This window comes from Myotis yumanensis, unplaced genomic scaffold (genome assembly GCF_028538775.1).
Source record: "Myotis yumanensis isolate MYYU_CA2020_CCGP unplaced genomic scaffold, mMyoYum1.0.hap1 SCAF_10, whole genome shotgun sequence".
NCBI lineage: Eukaryota > Metazoa > Chordata > Mammalia > Chiroptera > Vespertilionidae > Myotis > Myotis yumanensis.
This window is the reverse complement of record NW_027223761.1, coordinates 17,609,460-17,636,355: the sequence shown is the minus strand read 5'-3', so window position 1 is coordinate 17,636,355 and position 26,896 is coordinate 17,609,460. Positions and strand designations below refer to the sequence as shown.

General features: G+C 42.3%; 1 protein-coding gene across 1 annotated transcript; it reads left to right on the top strand.

The window, feature by feature from the left end:
• The first annotated feature begins 2,297 nt into the window (after window positions 1–2,297).
• MTCH2 (mitochondrial carrier 2) lies at window positions 2,298–23,234 on the top strand. Its single transcript, XM_070428010.1, has 13 exons — window positions 2,298–2,446; window positions 5,052–5,136; window positions 5,291–5,397; window positions 8,948–8,974; window positions 9,163–9,225; window positions 13,839–13,896; window positions 14,373–14,424; window positions 14,838–14,897; window positions 15,997–16,090; window positions 17,018–17,065; window positions 18,009–18,076; window positions 20,478–20,553; window positions 23,025–23,234. Exons 1-13 carry the CDS (start codon window positions 2,360–2,362, stop codon window positions 23,109–23,111), a joined length of 912 nt encoding a protein of 303 aa, XP_070284111.1. The 5' UTR covers window positions 2,298–2,359; the 3' UTR covers window positions 23,112–23,234.
• Window positions 23,235–26,896: the final 3,662 nt, after the last annotated feature.

Genomic DNA, 26,896 nt, shown 5'->3' with positions numbered 1-26,896 from the left:
CCAGTTGTTTCCATTGATTGGTTAACTGCATAAGCTTTTGTGAACAGGTATTTTAGGTCCCTCACAAGCACCTATGTTGTCAGCGTGCTAGTATCATGTTCAGAAAGGGTCACTCCAGGTCCTGCCAGGCTTCCCATTTGAATTACTTTCTTCCTATCACATTGAGTTGCAGCCCTATACCTTTTTTCTTTTTCTTTTAAATATATTTTTATTGATTTCAGAGAAGGAAGAGGGAGGAGAGATAGAAACATCTATGATTCACTCATCATGGATCAGCTGCCTCTTGCAAGTCCCCCACTGGGGATCGAGCCCACAACCCAGGCATGTGCCCGTGACCGGAATCGAACCTGGGACCTTTCTGTTCACAGGCCGATGCTCTATCCACTGAGCCAAACCGGCTAGGGCCCTATACCTTTTTTCACTTCTCTTATCTATGCTGCTGGCTTCTGCTCCCTTTCCTCTGAGATTCTTCCCCAAACTTCATGGGCAACTTCTATCCTGTACCATAGGAGAATATGGTGGAGCCGCTTGTATCTCCCAACCACCCACTCTTGCCAGAGGCTCTGTACCGCTCAGTGCCCACACGTATCAGTGGGGCAGAGACAGTGGATATTTTGTTGGCACCACCAATATACAAATCTATGACTAAAAGTCCTCTTGCTAAATGATCTCAGACATCGTCTGGTTAGACACTGTTGTTTAGATTATCAATTGTATTGATATCTAAAATTTTCTGGATTTCGTTAGAAGCAACTTATGTTTCTTATCATCCTAAAAGCTACAGTTATATATTATTTTATTGTGTGCCAGGATGGGTAGGCTTATTATATTATTCAATCCTCATAACAGTATGAAGTAGACATTACAATACTAATTTGTCTAAGATTCAAAGAGGTCCTGATTTGCCTAAAGTCCCAGTTAATAACTGGTAGAGGATGACTTTGGAGCAGGTCCACTGAATTTTAAAGACCAAGCTCCTTCCTTTTCTGTAAACTGCCTCCCCATATCACCTAGCACTGTGCTGAGAACAGGACAATATTAATCAAAACTAACTTTTGTCTTTTATTATACAGTTTTTTTAAAATATATTTTATTGATTTTTCACAGAGAGGAAGGGAGAGAGACAGAGAGCCAGAAACATCGATGAGAGAGAAACATCGACCAGCTGCCTCCTGCACATCTCCTACTGGGGATGTGCCCGCAACCCAGGTACATGCCCTTGACCGGAATCGAACCTGGGACCCTTCAGTCCGCAGGCCGACGCTCTATCCACTGAGCCAAACCGGTCCCGGCTATTATACAGTTTTTAAAAAATCTTATCCTGTACACAATTTCACTTAATGCTCAGTAACCCTGAGAGATAGGTATTAGTGTTACTCTTAAATTTCAATACAAAATCTGAAAACAAAAGAAGAGAAAATGACTTCTGAATCACTTCGATACAAAAGAAAGCCGGAAAAAGAAAATAAAGTCAGGATCTAATACAAGACGTCTTGGCATTTCATTCTCTGTGCCCCACTTTGTCTCACTAAGTGTTGTTTGATGTAGAACATGTGGGTTGGGGCTGAAGGGGTAAGGACAGCGTCTTTTTCTTTTTGCTTCTAAAAGCCTGTACTCTGATGGGCACGAAAGTGTTTGTTCATTCATGAGCACCTGGGATGTGCCAGGCTCACTATACAACAATGAAAAAAGGCTGAAAGTTCCTGAACTCAGTTTACATTGTAGTGTGGAGAAGACAAACAGATAAATTACAAGGATATGTCCTACAGGACGCTGTGGTAGGAAATAAGGAGGGGTAAATTTACAGAAAGACCAGAAAAAGCATTTCTGAGAAGCTAGCATTAATTGAATGAATGCATGAGTAGCAACCCGAGTTTTTGTTGGCCATTAGATTTTTTTTATGGTTCTGACGGCGAATACCCTTTGGACCTTATGTTGCTGATGCCCAAATGCCAACTGCAGAGGCGAGTCATAACGAAGAATCCTTCCCATTATTTTCTTCTTCTGACCTTGCCTTGGCTGTCAGGGTCACACACACCCCATTGCCACGCCCATTCTTCTGCTTCCGGGCGCTTCCGGGCGCTTCCGGCCTGCGCAGGCGCAGGAGAAACTGCCGTTCCTAGCGGAGGGCGCGGATCCTACTACACAACGCATGCGCCCCAGACCCGTAGGCCCCGCCCAGACCCCTGCGCGGGCGCGCGAGCGCCAGCCGTTTCTCGGGGCGGGGCGGTGGGCGGGGCCTGGGGGAGAGGCGCGCGCCGCTGTGTGTGCGTGCGCGCGCGCCGCGGGCGGGCCAGTGATCCGGGACCGGCTTGGTCGCTAGGTGGCTCGGTCTGTCCGTCCGTCCGCGGGTGCCATCATGGCGGACGCGGCCAGTCAGGTGCTCCTGGGCTCCGGTCTCACCATCTTGTCCCAGCCGCTCATGTACGTGAAGGTGCTCATCCAGGTATGAGTCGTCGCCATTCCCTTCCCCGCCCGGCTCCCTCTTCGGTTGCCGCTGCCCGCGGCGCCAGAGGGCCGGCTCCAGCCTTCCCGGGCCTTCAGCCGCCCGAGATGCTCCTCTGCGGCCCCGTCCTTCCCCGCAGGGACAGCTTCCACCGCCCGCCGCCCTTCCGCCGCTGTGGGCCTTCGGGGGCTCGGCTTCTCTGCCCGGAGGCGAGGCCCGCCCGGTCCCCGTCGCCAACTGCCGCCCTGCCCTGCCCTGCCCGGCGGCTCCTCTGAACTTTGTATTTTCTCTCCTGAGGTTGATCTCGGCCGCTCGTCACCGAGGGCTTCCCCCACCCACCCCTCGCCTCTCCGAAATCGGTATTCCCTCCTTCCCCTGCCCGGACGCAAGACACGCAGATCTGTTAAAATTTGAAATGAGAGCTAACCTTTCATGAGCATTATTTTTCTTTTTTGACTGCTGTTACTGCCGCTCTTCTGTTCCGAGATTTTAGCCCCAGATAAACACAGGAGCCCTTTCAGCGGGGACCGCGAAGGGGCCCGGAGCCTGTGGAGGGTCCCGAGCGCCCTCGACCGCAGCCGCCCATGTGGCTCCTGACGCCGAAATCACATGTCTGCGCTGGAAATCAGTTCAGCGGAAACAGTGTCAGCGCGTTGAAACATATATGTTAGTTTCCAGTGCACTGTAAAATAACTCTTTTTTTAAAATATATTTTATTGATTTTTTACAGAGAGGAAGGGAGAAGGATAGAGAGTTAGGAACATCGATGAGAGAGAAACATCGATCAGCTGCCTCCTGCACACTCCCTACTGGGGATGTGCCCGCAACCAAGGTACATGCCCCTGACCCGAATGGAACCCGGGACCCTTGAGTCCGCAGGCCGATGCTCAGGGCAATTCTTAAAGATATTTATATTCACAAGCAAGTAGGCCAGGTTTCAGCCGGTGATAAAGTTGGTGTTAACAGTTGCCTTTTTAGCTTCCCTGCGGTGGGAGGGAACTCACAGAGCTTACCTTTGTTGAGAGTTGACATACTTACATCACGCCTGGTGCCAAGGCATGGACGCCTTTAGAAGTCGCCCTGTCTGCCCAGCCGGCCGGCCTCAGTGACCCCCTGTGACCCCGGAGGTCACGGTTGGGTTCCGTGCAGGAGGCAGGGGATCAGTGATTCTCTCTCTCAATCTCTGCCTTCCTCTCTGAAATCAATAGAAAACAATTATCTTAAAAAATCAAGAAGTCTACCTTTCTGTCAAAAATATGCAAGACACGCCCTAGCTGGTTTGGCTCAGTGGAGAGAGCATCTGCCCGCGGGCTGAAGGGTCCCGGTTCGATTCTGGTCCAGGGCAAGTGTTTGGGTTGCAGGCTCCATCCCCGGCCCTGGTTGGGGTATGTGCGGAGGCAACCGATTGATGTGTCTGTCTCACATCGATGTTTCTCTCTCTCTGTCTCCCCTTCTCTTCCACTCTCTCTAAAAATCAATGGGAAAATAGCCTCCGGTGAGGATTAACAGCAACAAAAAATACATGCAAGACACTGGGGAGGAAGGACCACCTTTCTTATTCTTGAGTTGATGCTGACCCAAATGGTGTGTTGCTGAGTTGACCCGTGTGGATTCGGATTCTATATGTAAAACGCTATTGTAAAATAAGTTATTTGATCCAAGAACAAAGACTTGGATGGGAATGTATACTATGTCATCTAAACCAGAGTTGACAGGTTTGTGGCCAGAGAGTATCTCCGATGACAGCATTTTACAGTAAATCTGGTATGAGTCCATTGCCCAGTACTTTCCCGGAACATAGGATTTTCTAGTGACATTCAAAGCTTTTGCCTCAAATACTTGAATATCCTTAATCCTAATTACACAAAATCTACGTGTTGCCAAGTGTCTCAGGGGTTATGGTAAAATTCCCAAATACATAGTTTTTAAAAATAGTGGCATAGTTACACTTTCAGGGAGCTCCGTCAGGAGTTATTTAATTGAGCAGGTTAAGAATCACCGCAGTAGAGCCCAGACCGTGTCCTACAGCGTTTTCCTTCTCTCAGACTCTAAAAAGAATATACTGTAGAAATAAGATGATAATCATTAACTCTAAAGTGGCCTTCATTTGGTTGTTCATGACAGTCTGCTGTTTAACATGGCCATAGCCTGTAATTATTCCCCAAGTGAATTATCCAGCTGTATCTGCATTTGCTTTTTGAGTGTTTTGTTTTGCTAACCAAATACGAACTTGATAGCTTAGTCTTCTCATTTTGTCCAAATATATGAAATGTGTTAGATTTTCTTCAGAAAATATTTTTGCTTTCCTAGCACACAAGTTCCCTTTTTCTACTTTCAGATTGATATTAGTGTATCTCAGCTAAATGGCTTGCCTTATAGAATTTGAAACAAAAGAAAACTTGGAGTTAATTGAAACCAGTCTTATCAATCGACAAAACAAAAACCTGTCAAGGATGATGCTTCATCATCGCCTTGGAAAACTTAAACTGCATTTTAACTTGTGTTAAATATTAACCCTAATTTTGTTCTTAATTCAAGACCTTTCAACCAAGGCATTCAAGGGAATATTGCTTAGTAGTGATTATGTATTCTCTTGTTTTCAAAGGTGGGATATGAACCTCTTCCTCCAACAATTGGACGAAATATTTTTGGGCGGCAAGTATGTCAGCTTCCTGGTCTCTTTTGTTATGGTAAGTGTCTTTGATTTATTTGGAATTGGATGACATTGAGGATCATGACAGGCAGGAGTTACTGAAAAAAAATTGTTAGAAAGCATGGTTCCTTGAAATTTCTGTGTAACCCTTTCCTTCAACTAGAATTTAAATTTCTGACTTGTGTTCTTAGCTCAGCACATTGCGAGCATCGATGGGAAGCGTGGGTTGTTCACAGGATTAACTCCAAGGCTGTGTTCAGGAGTTCTCGGGACTGTGGTCCATGGGAAAGTTTTACAGGTAAGAAGAAAATCAGATAATCTTCCTACAGCTTTAGATTATCTTTTATGCAGTTTGTCCTACTTATCAATTCCAAATATATATTTATATGCCATGGCTTTTCTTCTTTAAAAACATTTACATGAAATACCCATTATTCTATCTTGGGAAGCAAAGGGAATTTGTGTGAAATGAAGTAATTGATCTTTATTTACACAACCTTCTTCCTCTGAACCTGTTGCTCTTTTCCTCACCTGACAATATTGTTCCATTCATTTTTAGAGAGATTGGAAGGGACGGGGAGAGACAGAGAGAGAGAAACATTGATGTGAGAGAGACACATCTATTGGTTGCCTCCCGCATGCACCCCAACCAGGGCCGAGGGTCGAGTCTGCATTCTGCCCTTGACCAGAATTGAACCTGGGACCCTTCAGTCCTTGGACCATGTTCTGTCCACTGAGCCAAACTAGCTGGGCTGAACCTGTTATTGGAGCAAAAATTAAATACATTTATTTGATCTCCTGTATAGCTGATTTTATTTCTTTGAAGAAGGAAAGCTGATTGAAACATAACTCATTCTGAAGTTATTTTCCTCTTATTTCTAGAGTAATCCCTAGTAAAATGCTTTCTGTTACAATTTAATTTTTTTTAACAAGATCAACATAAAGGTCAGGATAATACTTATTTGTTGGGGGGAGAGAGAGGAAGAGAGACCTTGCATAGGGTTCTGGGGTAATGCAAATGATTTTTCTTGACCTGGATCATGGCTATATGGATATTGCCTTTTAATTACTTATTACATTGTACATTTGTATTTTGTGCACTGTTTCTTTATCTGTGTTACATTTGCATAAATTTGAAAATTTGTTTTAAAACCTCATTAAAGTATACAACAGCTGCAGGGTAGTGGTTACTTTGGGGAAGGGGGAAGAGGTAAGGGTGGAATTATCTACATCTATGGCATTTTATTTTAAGAAGGCAAGAGATCTTAAGCAAAAGGGGCAAAATGTTAACATCTATTTAACCTTGGTGGTGGATATAAAGGTGAATTATTTTCTGAATTTTTCTGTATGTTTGAGATGTTTCATAATGTTTTTGAAAGCATCAAAGTTACATTTATTTCTTTTTTAGTGATCCTTTGTTTTACCAACTTCTTTTAACTTCAAATGCTAACGCATATAATTTCAATTGTACTGGTTTCTCAGTTGTACCATTACAATGTAGGTCAAACAGCATTGCCCTTTGCTCTATTTATAAAGGTGTTATGAATACAAATTTTATATCATTTAAAACAGTCTATGGGAAGGTTATTCAGCATTAGTATAATTGAGAATGCAAAATTAATGGGTTTTTTCCTAGTGAATTATTCTGTCTCCTACTGGTACCAAGAGTGTGTTACACTCTGTGTTATAACTCAAAAAATATAGTAGTGTATGCTAACCAAATCTGTATAATACTTTCAACCTATAATGTATCAGATATGCTAAATTTCAAATATTTACTAATGGCTTATTTAAATAGTACTCAGTATAATCCTCCTTGTAATTTTTTAGGCTTTAACATTGCCCCAATTCTAATGTTTTATCATCTGATCAGCAAATCATGATTTTGTTAAATAGTTGCATGACCTAATGGCTTTGATTTTAAGTGCTTTTCAACCTTGATTTGAATTAGAGAGTTTTTTCAGTCAGTTTCTCCATGGAAACTATTTCACCCTCCAGTTATTTTAATATTCTTTATGTTATTCTTTTTTTAAAAATATATTTTATTGATTTTTTTACAGAGAGGACGGGAGAGGGATAGAGAGTTAGAAACATCGATGAGAGAGAAACATCAATCAGCTGCCTCCTGCACACCTCCCACTGGGGATGTGCCCACAACCAAGGTACATGCCCTTGACCGGAATCGAACCTGGGACCCTTCAGTCCGCAGGCCGACGCTCCATCCACTGAGCCAAACTGGTTAGGGCTATTCTTTTTGTAAAATATATATATATTTTTATTGACTTCAGAGATGAAGGGGGAGGACGGGGGAGAGAAAGAAACATCAGTGATGAGAGAAAATCATTGATCAGCTGCTTCCTGCATGCCCCACACTGGGGATTGAGCCCACAACCTGGGCGTGTACCCTTACTGGAAATTGAACTGTGACCTCATAGGTCGATGCTCAACCACTGAGCCATGCTAGCTGGGCTCTTTATGTTATTCCTGTTGTGGTGCCTGTGGACTGAATTTAGAAGCGCAGGTCCGGGTAGTCTATGGGTCAGAATGATGGAGTATTAATGATTTTTTGGTGCATTGATTACTGTTTCTTTTCTAGTCACACCCTACTCTGGGTTCAGGGAAAGTTTTGCTGTTACCTAAATGAGATTCACATACACAAAGGCAATTGTCATGTAGTCAAAGAGGTTTAGGTATAGACTGAGAGCAAAGTGAAATTACTGCTTGAAACCAACTTCCGGAAAGTGGGACAAAGTTGAGGTATCCAAATATCCATTGGAATATATGTTTCACGTGTAGTTAAATTAAAATAACAGGATTGGTACTACATTTAGTATCAAAAAGAGCTTATGCAGTCAAGAAGACAGACCAATTCAGGGTTGATGCAACTGTTAAACTTTATAAGAAAGAGGTCTATAAATCCGAACAAGAGTTAAACTGAAATCTGTTTGGAATAATGTAGAAGTGACAGGTAGAAAATGTTATTAATGGAATAAAAAGCAAAGTCTAGAAATGAGTGAGAATTTTTAAACATGCCCGAAACTATTACAATTAATTCTAGTCAAAGACCTCTAATTTGACCAAAAAACACTATTTTGTTTAATCTTGATCTTTGTTCTTTTGCCTCTGATCTTTAAAAACATAATTCTTTTTACAAGATAAAGTGTTGTCTATTTTTTTAAATCTGGTGTGACTAGGAGCTTAATTGTCTGAGTCTTTCATTTCACCTAGCCCATCTTTTATTTCTGAAATATCCCACAAATAATATTTCCTCTTTCAATATAATCTGAGCTGCATCAGTATTCATGTTCTCTTCCCTGGTAGAAAAAAGTCTCTCTTTGCTTGTTTTGGAAAGAGATACAAAAGACAATGTGAGGCGAGTTCAGCTGTTCACACTTCGCACCAGTTCTCTGTTCTTTTGTGCAGTGAAGAAAAGAGTCTTGCCCTAGTTTGGTATTGGTCCTGCTTTTCTCTCTGAAAGACAGGAGGTTTTTTCCATGGCCTTAGTCCTAGGCTATGTTTTTAACCAATTTGTTTTCTGTTAAATGTATGTTTAGTAAACGATGTTCTTAGATTTTTGTTTTTGGTTTCCTTTTTCTCCTTTTAGATGAGTTTTCTTGAGCATTTGCTTGTCCCTTCAGCTGACCAGTATGTTAAACTTAGCAACAAGATTGTCTTAGAGCTACTTACTTATAATTGACTAGTTAAAATTAGAAGTTAATGGGAGATTTGCAGCAAAAAAAAAAAAAAAAAAAAGGTTTTATTTTCTACCAATAGAGTTTTCATTTTATGTCCTCTCTCAGTGACACTGTGAAAGCCCTTCTCATCCTTTCTTTTCTCTTCCTTTGCAGCATTACCAGGAGAGTGACAAGGTTGAGGTATGTTGGAGTAGATTTGTATGCATGGGCCTATTTCCCTTGCAAGTTATTCTTCTGTGGTCCTCTTTAGGAGAAGGGGCAAGCAGGCAGTCTCCCTTTCATCTCAGTGAATGTTGGCATAGAGGGTGACCTCCTGTTTAACAGTTCTATTTAAAACCATCAAGCTATGTCTTTTATTTGATTTCCAGGAGTTAGGACCAGGAAATGTACCAAAAGAAGTCCCATCTTCCTTCGACCAAGTTATCAAGGAGGTAAGAGATGAGTTATGTCCTATGCTATTTCCCTAAATCAGAGGATGTGCAATGTGGTGGTTGTAGGATCAGGATCATTAGGCCTATCTGTGCAGTGTCTATTCCAAATGGAATTAAACCTTCAATGTAATTTGGTGTGTATATATATATATATATATGTGTGTGTGTGTGTATAATATTTAAAAAGAGAGAGAAGAAAAGTATTGTGTGCTGTTTCGAATATATACATTTCAAGGAAACTTAATTTTGCCACTCATTTCATCTTTAAAATTGAAGAGGTTTCTACTAAAAGAGAGTTACAATTCTCTGGTACAGAGATGTTAAAATAGTGGCCAGGCCCTTTGTGTGTTGGATATTATATATCCAGAAATGCTTTTGCAACATTATTCTGACTTTGGAAGATTCCTCATGACCCATTTCCCACTCTTAGACTCTGCCATTGGAGTCTGTTTCATTCCTGACATAATATTTATGGCTTTCATAACTACTCTTATTTCTTAGTCTTTACATTGTCTAATTGTCTTTAGTAAGATCACAATTTTCTAGTAAATGCTGCCGTCTAAAATATATATTCCAAAACAAACCTTACTTTAGGTCTAGACGTCAGATGAATCAACTTGGTTTTCTTTGGAGTGAGTTGCCTTAAAAGTAGAGATAAATGTATTAATAGGCATTTGGTCTTTTCTTAACTTTAGTTACCCATCGTGTCTCATAGGATCTTTTCAGTATTACTGCTGGAATAGGAGTGAGGAATGTCTTAACTTAGTGACTGAAGATAATGTTTACATGCAAAAATAAATAACTGACCTGATCTGTTTATAACTGCCTCCAAGTATTGTAATTTAGCTTTCTTTACTACCTTTATATGGAGTCCTGTAAAAAGAAAGATAAAATAGGATAAATATAGCAGCTCTAAGATACTGCAGGGTTATAGGGTTGTGGTAAAAAAAAAAAAAATCAAAGTTTTGTTCTCCCAGAGATGTTGGTACAGATAAAATTGAGCCTCACATTTGTCTAGCATAGTTATCAGTCTCTGAAATCACTCACAATGAGAGAGCCACTTAATAATCTGAGTACAGGCCTCATAGTTTTATTCCAGCTCAGTGACTGCTGTTGACTCTCCCTGTTTCTTTAATTAATTAATTTATTTATTTTTATTTTATTGATTTCAGAGAGGAAGGAAGTGGGAGAGAGAGATAGAAACATCAGTGATGAGAGAGAATCATCGATCGGCTGCCTCCTGCACATCCCACACTGGGGATTGAGCCCACAACCCAGGCATGTGCCCTGACCACTAATCAAACCGTGACCTCCTGTTTCATAGGTTGACCATCCACCACTGAGCCACAATGGCCAGGCCCTCCCTGTTTCTTTTTTTTTTTTTTTTTTTATTTATTTATTTATTTTTTTTATTTCTTAAAGTATTACAAAGAGTATTACATATGTCTCCTTTTTCCCCCCCTTGACATTCCCCCGGCCCCTACCCCCTGCCCCCCCCCGCCCCGTGTCTTGTGTCCATTGGTTAATCTTATATGCATGCATATAAGTCCTTCAGTTGGTCTCTTAATCCCCCCCCCAACCCTCCCCAGGCTTCCCACTGTAGTTTCACATTCTGTTCAATGTTGCTCTGCTTCTGTATCTACCCCTGTTCATAAGTCCATACTGGTCCCCTTTATTTGTCCCAACCTCACTGGAGTAGTCTCAACCTCACCAGGGCCGTCTGAGCCTCACCAGGGCCGTTTCAACCTCACCGGGGCCGTCCCTACCTCACGGGGGCCGTTTCAACCTCACCGGGGTCTTCCCTACCTCACGGGGGCCGTTTCAACCTCACCGGGGTCGTCCCTACCACACCGGGGCCGTTTCAACCTGACCGGGGTTGTCCCTACCACACCGGGGCCGTTTCGACCTGACCGGGGTTGTCCCTACCGGACCGGGGTCGTCCCTACGTCACGGGGGCTGTTTCAACCTCACCAGGGTCGTTCCTTCCTCACGGGGGCCGTTTCAACCTCACCGGGGCCATCCCGACCTCACCAGGGCCGTTTCAACCTCACCGGGGTTGTCCCTACCACACCGGGGCCGTTTGTACCTGACCGGGGTCGTCCCTACCACACCGGGGCCGTTTCGACCTGACCGGGGTCGTCCCTACCTCACGGGGGCCGTTTCAACCTCACCGGGGTCATCCCTACCTCACGGGGGCCGTTTCAACCTGACCGGGGTTGTCCCTACCACACTGGGGCCGTTTCGACCTGACCAGGGTCGTCCCTACCTCACGGGGGCCGTTTCAACCTCACCGGGGTTGTCCCTACCACACCGGGGCCATTTCGACCTGACCAGGGTCGTCCCTACCTCACGGGGGCCGTTTCAACCTCACCGGGGTCGTCCCTACCACACCGGGGCCGTTTTGACCTGACCAGGGTCGTCCCTACCTCACGGGGGCCGTTTCAACCTCACCGGGGTTGTCCCTACCACACCGGGGCTGTTTCAACCTGACCGGGGTTGTCCCTACCACACCGGGGCCGATTCAACCTGACCGGGGTTGTCCCTACCTCACCGGGGCCATCCCGACCTCACCGGGGCCATCCCAGCCTTACCGGGGAAACAGGAAGTTTGGCCCTCTGTCCCCTGCCGGCGGCTCCCCACCAGACAAAATCTCCAGGCGTTCCTGGTGGTTGAACATCCAGCACTCCTGCCCTCCACCAAGTGCACAGACTGCCTGTCTGCTGTCCCCCAGCGCCCCACAAGAGACTGGGACCAGTGGGCATGTTTGTGCGCTTGCTGGTACAGCAGTTCCACAGTGCCGGCCCAGTCAGGCCCAGCCCTGGCCGGCCCCGGACCCGACTCTGCCCCCCGATTGCGTCCCTCCCAGATGCAAGGAGCTGAAATCTGCAGCCTGCTGGGATGGGCTCTGTACTTGGTGCCTCTGCACATCCTACTCAGTCTCAATGCGCTTCTTTCTATGCGAGGAGTTGAAATCTGTAGTTTGTTGGGTTGGGCTCTGTACTTGGTGTCACATCCTACTCAGTCTCAATGTTCTTTCTCTCCTTCCAGTTGTAGAGCTTCCACTGGGCCAACTTTCCCATGGTTCTGTATGATAGGTGTTTGTCTGATATTTGGTAGTTTCGATGTTGTTGTGTGAGGTAGCACGCACAGGTCTCTTCCTTATGCCGCCATCCTGGTTCTCCTGGGTCTGCTTCTTGAGTGTGTCTCCCATGGCTGCGAGCAGTTGAAGTCTACAATTTGTTGGGATAGGCTGCAAAAGCGCAGGTGGGTCTTTTCGTGCACCTGGCACAGCTTGGATGGGGATGTAAATTGATTAGGGCTGAGTCTCAGGGAGTCGCCATGGCGGAGCAAATAGCACTGGCTGAGTCTCCGCGGCCCCTTGAATCTCTGCCAGGGCTTTGTGTCCCCCAGTGCCGGCGAGCAGCTGTGCAACAGAGTCTCCCTCGCTTTCTGATGGCTGCAAGGCCGTGCTGCCTCTCCCCGTAGGGTCTGGTGCCTCATGATCCCGCCTGAACCAGCTCAGTGGATTTGAAAGTTTGCAGAAGCAAAGGCGTTTCTACTTGTGAGTCTGGCACAGCCCAGATGGGATTGTAAATTGCGTAGGGCGGGGTCACAGGGAGTCGCTGGGGCGGAGACTCAGCGGCCCCTTGCCTATCCAGGACACCAGGACTTTGCGTCCCCCAGTGCCCGCGAGCAGCCAAGCGCCAGAGCCTCCCTCGCTTTCTGACCGCTGGAAGGCCGTGCTGTCTCTCGCCTTGGGGCCTGGGGCCTCAGAGACCCGCCCGAACCAGCTCAGTGGATTTGAGAGTTTGTAAAAGCACAGTCATTCCCTCTTGTGCCTCTGGCACAGCCCTGAGGGTAGGGCGGGGTCACAGGGAGTCGCCAGCGTGGAGGCTTCTCCGCGCCCCTCGCCTCCCCGGGACACCAGGACTTCTTGTCCCTCAGTGCCGGCGAGCAGCCGCGTGTCAGAGCTTCCCTCGCTCTCCGACCACTGCAAGGCTGTGGCCGCCTCTCCCTGTGGGATCTGGGGCCTCAGAGACCCGCCCCGAGCAAGCCCAGAGGATTCGAGGGTTCGTAAAAAACCGAGAATCCATTTGCAGCCCGCGTGGCGTGTGACTGCGTACCTCTGGTTTTGGTGCCTCCGTAGCTCCCACTCAGTCTCACTGCACTTCTTTCTTTTCTTCCAGTTGTAGATCTCCCACTGGGCCAACTTCCCCATGGTTCTGAGTTGCGGTTGTTTACTTCATAGTTGATAGTTTCAATTATGCTGTGAGAGAGCAGCACACACAGGTCCGCTCCCTACGCCGCCATCTTGGTTCTCTCCCCTCCCTGTTTCTTTACTTTTGTTTTTCTTGTCTAAAAAATTGAGAGGATAATAAATCTTTGCCGAGAAACTTTAAGCAGTAACTAAACATTGAAATCCATGAATGAAAGGTATGATACAGTGATGGTATGTTATATTGTAACTATTTAAACTACTTATTTTTCCTGTCTTCAGGGCAGGGGTGCTGGTCGCTCACTTTCTTATTCTACAATATCCACCCACATTACTTCTCACAGGAATTTGAGTGTCATTTATTTAGATTTCAGAAGTGTGTGTTGATTGTTTCTAGACAACACGAGAGATGATGGCTCGTTCTGCTGCTACCCTCATCACACATCCCTTCCATGGTATGTTTGCAATTGATAACTGAAATCTGATTTCTTCGCTTCTATAACATGATCTCTCCTGACTACTTAGTCAGTGGTTCTCAACCTTCTGGCCCTTTAAATACAGTTCCTCATGTTGTGACCCAACCATAAAATTATTTTCATTGCTACTTCATAACTGTAATGTTGCTACTGTTATGAATCGTAATGTAAATATCTGATATGCAGGATGGTCTTAGGCGACCCCTGTGAAAGGGTCGTTAGACCGCCAAAGGGGTCGCAACCCACAGGTTGAGAACAGCTGGCTTAGATGGTTGGCATGGGATTTCAGTAAAGTACCTTGCCTGCATGTTTTTGTATGCTTCATGTTTTGGCTTTTATCTAATTTATTCAGAAAGCAAAGTGGCTTTATGTGGGAAAACCTTTTTTTTTTTTCAGGGCTATCAAAATTTATCTCAGTGTAGTTTAAAAAAATTTTTTTTCTCTGTGTTCTGTAGTGATTACTCTGAGATCCATGGTACAATTCATTGGCAGAGAATCCAAGTACTGGTAAGTGTTTTTGTTTTCAAGTATTCAAGGAAATCTATTGAAACCAATGTATTAGAATAATAGTGCTTTACGTTGTTATGTTGCCTTAGTGTTTATAGAACAGTTCATATACCTTATATCATTTGATCTGCATAAAAACCAGAAAATAGTAGAAAATGGCCCAGGCAGGTTTAGGAGCCTACCTGGGACCTCATAAGTTACAGAGCCACTGAAGCCAAAATTCATACTCGCTCCATGTGACAATATCCTTAGGTAGTAATACCTTCAGTTTTGTGCCCAAAATCAACCGCCTTTGCAGAGTGAGAGTGATGGGGGGGGGGGATTTTGACCATGTCAGAAATGATAATTGGATATTTGAAAAATAGCTTGAAAAGAATCTTAATGTATTTTACCTTTCTTTCCTCTGTACCTAGTGGACTTTGTGACTCCATAGTAACCATCTATCGGGAAGAGGGCATGATAGGATTTTTTGCGTGAGTAAATTGCTGATTTGTGTATGTGATTTTTGTAAGTGGAAATAAGGAAAATTAATTTTTTTTAAAATATATTTTATTGATTTTTTACAGAGAGGAAGGGAGAGAGATAGAGAGTTAGAAACATCGATGAGAGAGAAACATCAACCAGCTGCCTCCTGCACATCTCCCACTGGGGATGTGCCCGCAACCCAGGTACATGCCCTTGACCGGAATCGAACCTGGGACCTTTCAGTCCGCAGGCCGACGCTCTATCCACTGAGCCAAACCGGTTTTGGCAGGAAAATTAATTTTTGAAAAAAGGGGAAATCATCTAATGTGTATCATGAGAGAATACATTTTTGTAAGGGTGTATCAATTCCCTTGAATTTACTTTGGAAGAACTTAAGATTGCTACCCTCTTTTTTTAATTAATAGTAAAAACTGCATTATTAAGTAAATAGTCCTTTTTAATTTTCAGTGTTTCTACATAATTGATTTTATTCATGTGTCATAAGTACTCTGGGAAATGGGAAGAATAGCCATATTATTCTCATTTTAGATATATATATTTTTAAATGGATGCTTTGGGAGGTTCATTTGATGCTGGTCACACAGCTGATGTGTTAGATGTGACATTTGAGTCTGGTCTTCAGTCTGTAGACTAATATTTGTCCCACTATTCCATACTCCCCCACAAAGATCACTGAGACTCTCAAAACATGGGTTTTTTATGTCTCTTACTTGTACCTGTGTTTGGATCATTTTCATTTTGTAATTTTTTTCATCTTTTGCCCTGCCAACTTTGAATATAAAATATAGTTTAGCAAAAACAGTATTTAAGTCTCTTCTCCAAAGTAGTTGTTAATAGTAAGGTGAGCCATTGGCCATAGATTAAAGGAGTATGGCTGGCCTGCATTTTAAAAATAGGAATGAAAGTCCTATTAGAGATTAGCTTCAAGGACAGTTGTATCAACTAGAATGAGGGCTAGGTTCTGGTATTCGATGTCTTTTCCATTCTCTAGAATGTTTTGAAATCTCTAATTCTTTGGGAAGTGTTTGGATTATCTTTTTATTGATCACACTTCTTAATTCTTATTTTTATTGTTTCTCCATGTAGGGGTCTTATTCCTCGCCTCCTAGGTGACATCATTTCTTTGTGGCTCTGTAACTCACTGGCCTACCTCGTCAATACCTATGCACTGGACAGTGGGGTAGGTTGTGACCTTGATGAGATGTGCTAGTGCTGACTTTATTGTATTCGCTCGGCAGCTAGGTTAGCTTTAAAAAGTAAGATGGCAGTTTATTATGTGCCAGCCTCATCATTATGTAGCTAAACATCAGTCAAGTTTTCAAAGGCTCACGGAATGACCCATACTATTTACCATAGAGAAATGTGCCTTAAAAGTCCTCGGTGTAGCAGAGTAAGCCCAAGAGATTTATCCCTGTCTCTGCTGCAAGGAGATTACTTCTTTATTGATAGCTAATTGTGGAGGCCACCATGAAGCAGGACTTTTGTAGTTACTCAGTGTGTTTTATCTAATCTGAAATGTTAAGGTAACTCCTGTATTGGGCTTTCTAGAAACCTCAGTCTGGAAGGTTTGGGGGGTCGGCCTTTCCTAGAAGTAATGTTTCCTCCACTCCAGCAGTTGTGGGCCTCTGTGTACACAAGCAGTCCCTCACATGGTGGAAAATAGAACAGACCCAGGGATAAGACTAAATCCATGCTGTAAGCTTCTTGAGTACAGAGCCTGGTCTCCAAAGCATCTGGGACACAGCTGGGTGCACATAGAGGTATACTGTAAAAGGAATTTTTGGAGATTGTATTTCTAGGACATGGGGAAAGGTTACGAATCTCATTTTCTTTTGAAATCCTCAGGCTGTTACATTGGTTCCTAAGCCATCTTATAAATTCATCTACTGTGAATATGTCTACTAATTTTGAATCAAATTCCTCATTTTGACCACTATCTTTTTATGTTCATAATCAGTATTTTATGTTTTCATGCTCAAAATAAATTTTCAAGCTGTCAAACTGATAATTTAGAGATAGGATATATGGATATGGTTGGGGACAAGTAGCTGTTAATATCAACTTCATCTCATTATTCATTCTAATAAAGGCTTCCTTCCTGTTTTAGGTTTCTACCATGAATGAAATGAAGAGTTATTCCCAAGCTGTCACAGGAGTGAGTTGCTGTTTTTTTAAAATCCTTTTAACCTAGGAATTTTGTGTGTGTGTGTTTTTAATTTGGCCTGTATTATCACTGCTTTAAAGCAACCAGATGTTTCCAGAAAAGTCAGATTTGTTAATGTTTGGCAGAGCTAAGAATAGCCTAGAGTTCCTACATAACAGTACCAGTGATAATGAGCCCACATGGTTTGGTGTTGAGCTTTCAGGAGAGGGATGTGGGCATTCTCATGACAGCTTTCCCTGATTCTCAGGGCTGCTTCTCCCTGCAGCCCGTTGATCTTACCGTGGAGAAGACACCCACTTTAGTCATATGGAGCCTTCCAGTAGTTGATTTCCGAAGTCATTTTCATTGTCTTTGGAAGGCTACTCATGTTTTCTTTCCTTTTTTAAAAAATATATTTTTATTGATTTCAGAGAGGAAGGGAGAGGGCCAGATAGAAACATGAATGATGAGAGAGAATCATTGATTGGCTGCCTCCTGCATGCCCCACATTTGAGATTGAGCCCACTACTTGAGCATGTGCCCTGACTGGGAATCAAACTGTTAACCTCCTGGTTCATATGTCAGTGCTCAACCCCTGAGCACACTGGCCGAGCATGTTTTCTTATTTTCTTCAGGGGTGTTTTGAAATTGTATTTAGTTATATCTGCTTTTTCTCTTAAATACTGTAGTTCAGTTTTACTTGAATGAGGACTCAATCACCAAAATAAGAGAATTCTTCTGGCCTTTATTAAAATGTTAGCTATGGTGGTATATTAAGAGAAGGAAGCATCTCAAGCCGAAAATTTGTCATTTAGACTTTCCCGGAATACTGAAAAAGCAAAGCCAGTATTGGAGTATTTGACCATAGAGGCGCTAGGTTTTTAAGGGAGAAGAAAGAAGAGAAGAAAGGAGACTAATGACCTAATAACTTAGCTATTGTTTTACTGTTTTACAGTTTTTTGCCAGTATGTTGACCTATCCCTTTGTGCTTGTCTCTAATCTCATGGCTGTCAACAACTGCGGGTAAGTGCTTTGCATTTCTTCTCCTGGTAGTTGGCTGCTGTGTGCTTGACAGGCAGAGTGGTCCTGGTGGAAATGTCAGGGAGAAAAGTACAGTTGATGCTATTCCTAGATTTCCAATTTTTTTTCTCTGTATGTCCCATGTATCAGCAGTGGCATTAATCTATAATAATAAAAGGGTAGTATGCTAATTAGACCAGACATCTTCCAGATGTCCTTCCTGACAAAGCTGGGGCCGGAGGGAAGCCAGGCTTACATGTCAGCCCAGGCCTGCAGGCGGTCCGAGGGAAGCCAGCCTGGGCCCCTGGTGCCTGCGGGCAGCCCGAGGGAAGCCAGTCCAGGTTCCAGGTACCTGCTGAAGGGAAGCCGGTGCCGGCAGCCACGGGAAGGAAGGCCTACTCTTGCACAAATTTTATGCATCAAGCCTCTAGTTTATATTATAAGTGGCCATCTCATATTCTTTTTTTGGAATAGGGAAAGCATAGATAATGTTTCTCAAGTCCTTAAATATAATATGCACTTGCATTTATAGGTCCTGTTCCGAAAAGAACTGGATAATTACCAAATTATTCTATTTTTACATCTTTCCATTATTTTAAATCTTTATCCTCTTTTTCTTGAAAGTTACAACAAGTATATCAGGGATTGAATGACAACCTGTACCTGTTTTTCCTAGGAGAAAGTGAGTTTTAAAGAAAGAAAAATGGGGAATTTGGTCCATGGAAAGTTTCTTAACCTTTCAGTGTATTGGTCAGGAAGGATAGGTGTGGTGTGGTGCTTTACACCATTGAGTTCAAGCTTCTAGATGCCAGGTGACCATACCAAGTTGAAACAGGTTTTGCCTCTTGATTCGATTCAGGAGAACTCTGTTCTAATACAGTACTTGATACAGTATACCATTGGACGTGTATGTCATTGTTTTCCAACAAGATAGCAACTGGAAAGCTGTATGGAGTTTTGAGCACAGTTGTCATCTATAATAATCTTCTATAATAATAAAAGCATAATATGCAAATCAACCAAACAGCCAAACAGCAGAACAACCGTCTGGACAACCACACTATGACACACACTGGTGCCAGGACAGCCAAGGCGGGTGCGATGCAATTGGTCAGGGGGCCCCGCCATCGCTCCACGATCGCCCCACAAAGAGAGACCCAGGCCACCCTCTGCAGGGCAATTGATCAGAGGGCTCCGCGATCACCCCAAAGAGGGAGGCCCAGGCTACCCGGCCTGTAGCGCTGCGGCGGGTGGGCAGGGCCTCCCTCTGCCTGGGGTGGGGGGAGTGATCGATCCGGGAGGGAAGCCCAGTCCTGGGTGCTGGCAGCCAGGAGAAGGAAGGCCTACCATTGCACGAATTTTGTGCATCAGGCCTCTAGTATTTCATATCATGTTACATTCTGTTTGCTTTGATTTGTAGAGTAGCTGCCATATTTTAGCCCAAAGCATACTTGAAGGACGAGTTAAGTGTGTTTATTCCTTATAATTTTTGGAGAGGAAGTGATTATATGTGAGTAAGAGCATGTAGTCACCACTGTTATATCCATTGTCATACTTAGGTGCCTTTTTTTTTCCTCACATAAAAGTTTAGTTTATTAATCTTTTCATGAAAAATCTGCACAGTCACCACAGATAAAGTCGTGCAGAACCTTTACTCCTTCTTTTAGCCAACACCAACATTGGCCTTTGCAGTCCCCTTGACTTACTTCATTCTGTTCTTGCGTTCCTTTCTGTTTTCTTGAGGTCGTCGTCTTCTCATTTAGACCATGTTTTGCAAGTCTATATGTGGGTTCGTTTTTCTCTGCGTAATCCAAGGAATCATAAATCATGCCAAAGCCAGTGGTCTTACCACCACCAAAGTAGGTTCTGAATCCAAACACAAAGATGACATCAGGTGTGGTCTTACACATTTTGGCTAGTTTTTCCCAAATTTCTGTCTTGGGTACTGTTGCCTTTCCAGGGTGAAGGACATTAATGACCATTTGCTTCCGCTGAAGTAGTCTGTTGGTCATTAACTTCCTGATCCATATAGTTCCTGTGTCATTCATGATGAAGGTTGATCTTCAGGCAGCCAGGGAGGAAAAGAGAGCTACTGTTCCCTCGTTAGGTGCTTTTAAGCACCGCTTAGTTTTTAAATCCCATTTTCCTACTCTTTAGTTATATAATTGAAGTGTTTTAGAATTTCATATCTCCACAAATTAAAAACCTAGATGTTTTAGAAAATACATAACTGAAGTTTATTCGTTGATTTCAAAACATAAATATAAGGGAAATTTATTAGAACTAAAATTGCCTCTCAGAGAAACTTCTAGGCAGAAGAATGTTTTGACAAAGATTTACTGGACTCTTGAGAGAATGTTTTGTGAATATTAACTTGAATGGCTCATCTTTATTTCTATTTCAGGCTTGCTGGTGGGTGCCCTCCTTACTCCCCAATATATACTTCTTGGATAGATTGCTGGAGCATGCTACAAAAAGAGGTACTCCTCTCATTCTTTCTTCCTCTCTTGCCCCTATTCTTCCCCCCTTCACACACCCCCTCCTCCATATATTTTACTTTATTTTGTTCTTGTTTGTTTTCTTAAATAATGTTTCTGGGATCCCAGGTTAATTCTTGTAGCTTACCTTTTAGCTACCAATCACTGTGCCCTTGACAGTGTTCCATATGTCATCTGGCATAGTAGTAAAATGTGCTGCTTAGAAATCAGCAGGGGTAATAAAGAAGCAGGAATCCCTAGATGTGATCCAGATGCCTTTTGAGTGATCACATTCAAATTACAAATGGGCTCTGGGTAAACGCTTATCCTGGTTCTGAAAATGATAGCCTTGATTTCAGATTTTTTTCCCCATTTCACCTTTTTGTAACTTCTCAGAATCTCCTTATGTATTCAAGTGTTTTCTCACAGTGTGGTAGGAGTAAACGGAGAAATGAGAAGTTGTTTATGTCATTATTTGTTCACAATGATGTTGATAGACCTGGTCTCTTACTGCTAGAGACTTAGTCCCAGTTTTGTCCTAGTCATTTAGTTATGTCTCCTAAATATGTTAGTGAATCATTTTGTTTTGACTCCAATTTATTGTTTGTTATTGCTGTAAGATATATCATCTGCAACCAAAAATTCCTTATCACTCTAGGCAAAGTTTTATTAGGAACCAAAGTAATGGATGGCTGTATGCTAAATTTAACACAGGACCACTTAAAATTGCCATCAGTTTAAAGCTGTTTTTGAGTAGAAAGCACTTTTTTTTTCAATCCTTACCCAAAAATGTTTTTTTTACTAAGTTTAGAGAAAGGAGGGGAGAGAGAGAAACACTGATGTGTGATAGAAACATCAATTGGTTGCCTCACATAGGTGTCCCCAATAGGAATCAAACCTGAAGCCTTTCAGTGCACAGGATAATGGTCCAACCCACTTAGCCATACCAGCCAGGGTAAGTGGGTAGCACTTTTTATAGGATTGTAGAAGAAAATATATGAAGAAACTCTTTGTTTCATTATATTATAGCACTAGTGATACATATGAGAAAGGCCTTTGTTCATAAAGCTCAGTACTACTGCAGTTGTTTATGCTCAGTGTGCATACACAACAAGCCCCTTCTGAATCCAAGCTAGAATTCTTTTTTTAATTTATTTTTTATTTTTAAATATGTATTTTTATTGATTTCAGAGAGGAAAGAAGAGGGAGAGAGAGAGAGAGGTAGAAACATCAATGATGAGAGAGAATCATTGATCGGCTGCCTCCTGCTCACCCCACACTGGGGATCGAGCCCTCAACCCCAGGCATGTGCCCTTTATCAGAATCGAACCTGAGACCCTTCAGTCCACAGGCCAATGCTCTATCCACTGCGCCAAACCAGCTAGGGCCTTTTTTTTCTTTATGTTTTTATTATAATTTTATTTTTAAATATATATATGTATGTATTTTTTACCACCTTTAAATATATTTTTATTAATTTCAGAGAGAAGTAGGGAGAAAGGGAGAGAGAGAGAAACATCAATGATGAGAGAGTATCATAGATCTGCTGCCTCCTGCATGCCCTCTACTGGGGATGGAACCCACAATGCAGGCATGTGTCCTGACCAGGAATTGAATGTGTGACCTCTTGGTGCATAGGATGATGCTCAACTAAGTGAGCCACACTGGCTGGGCAAAATAACCATTTTCTATCATCCTACTTTACATATGGGAAAAACTGGGATTTTGAACAGTTAAATAACACCAATTATGTAACTCAAGGTTACACGACCTGTATTTGGGAGAGTGGGATCTATGTGAAGGCTATCTAACTTCACAGTGTACTCAGTTAAATTCACACATTACTAATTTAATTATAAGATTGTATAACCACTTCCTAGAGACCTGACCATTCCATTAAAAAATAAATAAAAGCACCTGGCCAGTGTGGCTCAGTGGTTGAGTGTTGACCTCTGAACCAGGAGGTCACTGTTCGATTCCCTGTCAGGGCACATGCCCAGTTTACAGGCTAGATCCCCGTGCAGGAGGCAGCCGATCAATGATTTTCTCTCATCATTGATGTTTTTATCTCTCTCTCTCTCTTCCTCTCTATCTAAAAATCAATAAAGACATGTATTTTTAAAAATGAATAAAAGCTAGCACTTACTGACTGTTAGGACTGTTCTCAGCACTCTATATGTAGTGATTCATTTTATAGCCCAGCCAACAAGTGTCAGAGCCGGAGTCCAAACTGGGAATTTTGTCTAAATAAGTAAGAAATTTTTTTGCCTTATCTATGTGGCAAAATTGGAGTTAGTTCCACAAAAGCTTAGCATGAGTCAGAAAGTACAAATTGCTACTCTGAGTGATCGTTGGTTTTTGTCCTAGTTGCTTAGTTACATCTCCTAGAAACATGTCTAGAAGGATCTCTACTGATTTGGACTGGCTGATCTCATCTTCACACTAGATTTTATTTGTATTTATTTGTTTTCCAGGGAAATATGAGCCGAGGAAATAGCTTGTTTTTCCGGAAGGTCCCCTTTGGGAAGACTTATTGTTGTGACCTGAGAATGTTAATTTGAAGATGTGGGACAGGGACAGTGACATTTCTATAGTCCCAGATGCACAGAATTATGGGAGAGAATGTTGATTTCTATACAGTGTGGCACGCTTTTTTAATAATCATTTAATCTTGGGAAAATGGAGGTATTTGGTGTCTGCCTTTTTTTTTGTTCTTTTTCCCAGCACAGCATAATTTACCACTAATATTCCCCCTTTAGTTATTCTGAAATTGTACATTTTTGCTCCAGACTCTTTATTTTACTTAAACAGGGGAAAAAAGTTGCATTTTCCTAACTATTGTCATGTGATTTGGTCTTAATTCAAGGCTTTCTAAAATGAAGAGTACAGTCCCAAGAAGAAAGATAAATACTGTAAAATTTCAGAATAGTAAGGCAAACTGTATGGGAGGTCATGAATGACCTTTCTTTAGTACACCCTAAAAACTCAGCAGTATCCTCCAGAATTTGCCTCCCATTATATGCTTCTAAGCATTTTTTATTAATCCTGTCTCTCATACTTCATAAAAGGGACAATCCATTGCTAAATCACCCTACAAAATCTCTACATGAAGCATCCACACCTTCAGTCTGTTATTGCAAAGTAATAAATTGTTGTCAACAGAAAAAAAAAAAAGACAATTATAGAGAATAAGCAAAATTTGGAAAAGAAGCATACTGGCTTTTTTCCGCCCAAAGAAATTCTTGTTATTTAAAATATGAAAAGCAAATGCTGCAGCAGTAGCCCCTTCTCTAAAAGCTAAGTGTTTTCCAGTCCCTAAATGACATCATTACATAGTTCTAATTGTATATACTCTTGTTCTTCAGTTTTTGTTTTGTTTCCTTTTTGTTGCAGAAGGTGAGTAGTTTGTTTTTCATTCCTTATGACACCCTTGGAAAGTGTACTTGTAACTTCATATCAGGTGATGCAGTCCACAGGGTTCTTAGGATATTGACCACCTCGCATGTCATACCCTCAGTTAGGCATGTTAACAGCATTTATAGAAGGGCAAAAATCATTTTAGGAGGCAATGAATTTCAACTCAAGCATAAAGCTTCTATTTACTCAGGACTTTTAAAAGCAGGTTAAAATGCTCCAAGATGAGAAAGCATGTTGTTTTACTTATTTAAGTAACCCACTAGGATGTTGCCAAATGAGTAAGCACTTAATTTGCTGCTTCTCAGATTTCTCTATGAAAGCAGCAGCCCCCAGGATATCCGACTGAGCATGCAGGTCTCTCCTTCCCCAGGGTTTAGGAATCAGCCTGAAGCTCATGAGTAGCTTACCTTGAAATGTCTTTGATGTCTCTTACTTTGTCTTAAAAAGTAATGTAAATTTTATATTCTATTCAATATTATATGCATTTGTTTTAATATAAAAATGTTTTGCATTACCCATCTTTTTCCCCAAAAAAAATCTTCAAGTAAAGATGATCTAGGAAAATGTGCCATGTTTATTATCCTGTGGCTTCTGTGCTCATACACGCCTGCCTCTTCCTAGTTGAGTCTGACTGTAAGGACCATTCTACCACCAGAGGGCGCCAAGACTCTGGTTTTGTCTGTGCAAGTTGGGCTGCTAAAATATTTCACCAAGGCCTGGAATTGTTCTAAGTACTAGTCTAGGCAATCTGATTACATCCAAGCAGTAGGTCCGATAAGGGTGCTATTCCTATGTTCCTCATTAAGTTTAAAGGCTATTCATAGAATAAAAAGTCTGAACTTTATTCAGGGGCTAGTAAATTCAAAGGTACTCTTAAGATACATATGTAAAAATAATGAACTGACTCATTATATGTATAATATAGAGTTATATGAGAGTTATCTAGTAAACCGCACCCGTGACACTGGGCAAGTGCTTTGCTTTGGCAGTGCTGAGCAAAAGTGCCAGGAAATATCCCCCTCTAGGGAGTGTTATGGTCATTGAAGCCTTGATTAAATGAAGAAAAGAATGAGGGGTTTCCTGGAACTTTTGGGGTGGTTGTAAAAGCAACCTTACAATGAAATAAACTTTAAACATAACCCTACATTCCAGCTTCTTACTGTTACCTGAACATAAGTTGGCTTTGTTGTGATCTACTTTAGAACTGTCTTCCTTTCCCTCTCCCATTGACATTTGTCCTCTATAGTAAGAATCAGCTCTTGTGCGATCTCCTTGTGAAGTCTCTCACTCATAATCCTAGTTTGAAGGTATTTGCTTCAAACTCCCCTCCCCCAAGTCCCGTAATTACAGTATAAACTGAACTGACAAAATGGAAACTACATCCAAAACCAAGTGTAAGGCTTACCCAGCAGGGCATTACTTCTCTCTGATTTGAAATTCTGTGAAAATAATTACATTTAGCCCTTTTAGACAGGCCCCCTAAAACACTGGACTTTATAGAAAAAACTAGCTGATCAAGGAGCAGCAGTACATGCAGTTGGTCAGTCTAAGGTGAGGGAGCAGGAAGAGAAAGCTTTGGGAAGTAATAACTGCCAAGCCTGTTGCATAAGTTTTCTCATAATCTTTGGTGGAAATAAAGAAAATGAGATTCAGATTAAATTACTCATTCAAAACTGCAGAGCAGGTTTCAAAGCTGCATTCAAACCCGAGTTTCAAATTGTAAGGTCTATTTACTGCTTCATGGAGGCTGAGGGAAAAAATCAGCCAAATGAACCAAATGGTAAGTAAGTCATCCATCTGAAGAAAAAGGCCCAGCTCTTAGTGAAAGCAGTGAACTGAAGAACAGGCCTCCACTAGGACAGAGAGCAGAATGGTCTTAAATCAGCAAATACATAGTTCTTGCCTCAGCAGAGTGATAAACAGGTGAAGTAACTGAAAATAGATACAATTGCCATGGCCCACCTAGACTGTCATGATGGTTTATGCAGCTGGAAAGCAAAGTTCTTATATAATTAGGATTTACTCTTTAGGAGTACTATCAGTCCTTCTTATTTGGATTTCTACCGCTTTTGGAGGATAACATTTCTTCAAAGTGATCTATGTGTCAGCTCCTTTGATGGATTTTTCTAGAACATCCTTGTATATTAGGGGGCTTTATTCAGGCTGCCTTTCTAAATGCCATAGTAATTTAATCCTGGAGTTTTTTGTTTTTTAAATATAGACAAAGATGAGTGTTTATCTCCTTTGCAGAGATTTTTCGGGTACCTAAGAATGTCACATGTGACATCTCATTACCCCCACCCCCATTGGCCCCACATCCTATTGTCTCTTCAGACTTGAGATAATCTTGCACTCTGATTTTTGTCTTAAGGGGAAATTTGCAAATGAAAGGTTCTTCTGCCACCAACCAATGCCTTCTTTTCAGAATATTTTTGAAGGTGACTGATTAAATTTCTAAAGCAACTGAGTGTTTTCCTTCCAACAAACTTTGTCCCTAAGAATCAGCTTCCTCATCTGTCTGCTGCCTAAAGAGATGTCTTGGGGAGGCTCCCACACACTGTACTAGTCTTCCGTGATTCATGGCCATGAGCTGAAATCTTGGAAAGCCCATTTTGCCTTGCTCTCATAGTGCATTCCTCTGCAATCCAGGCCCAAATCTCCAGTGTAGGACCAATTAGGCAAATTTTAAAACCACAGTTGTTGACCCAACTTACTGCAGCCCTGAAAAAGAGTATTTTCAAATAGATTCAGGTCACTATCACCCTCCAAAATATGGTTGGAGAACAGGGCTTTAGAGAGTGTCAAGGAGAACAGGTTGAGAAAAAGAAACGTGACCTGGAGGTGCTATTCAAGACTCACCAGCCCTAACCGGTTTGGCTCAGTGGATAGAGCATCAGCCTACGGACTCAAAGGTCCCAGGTTCGAGTCT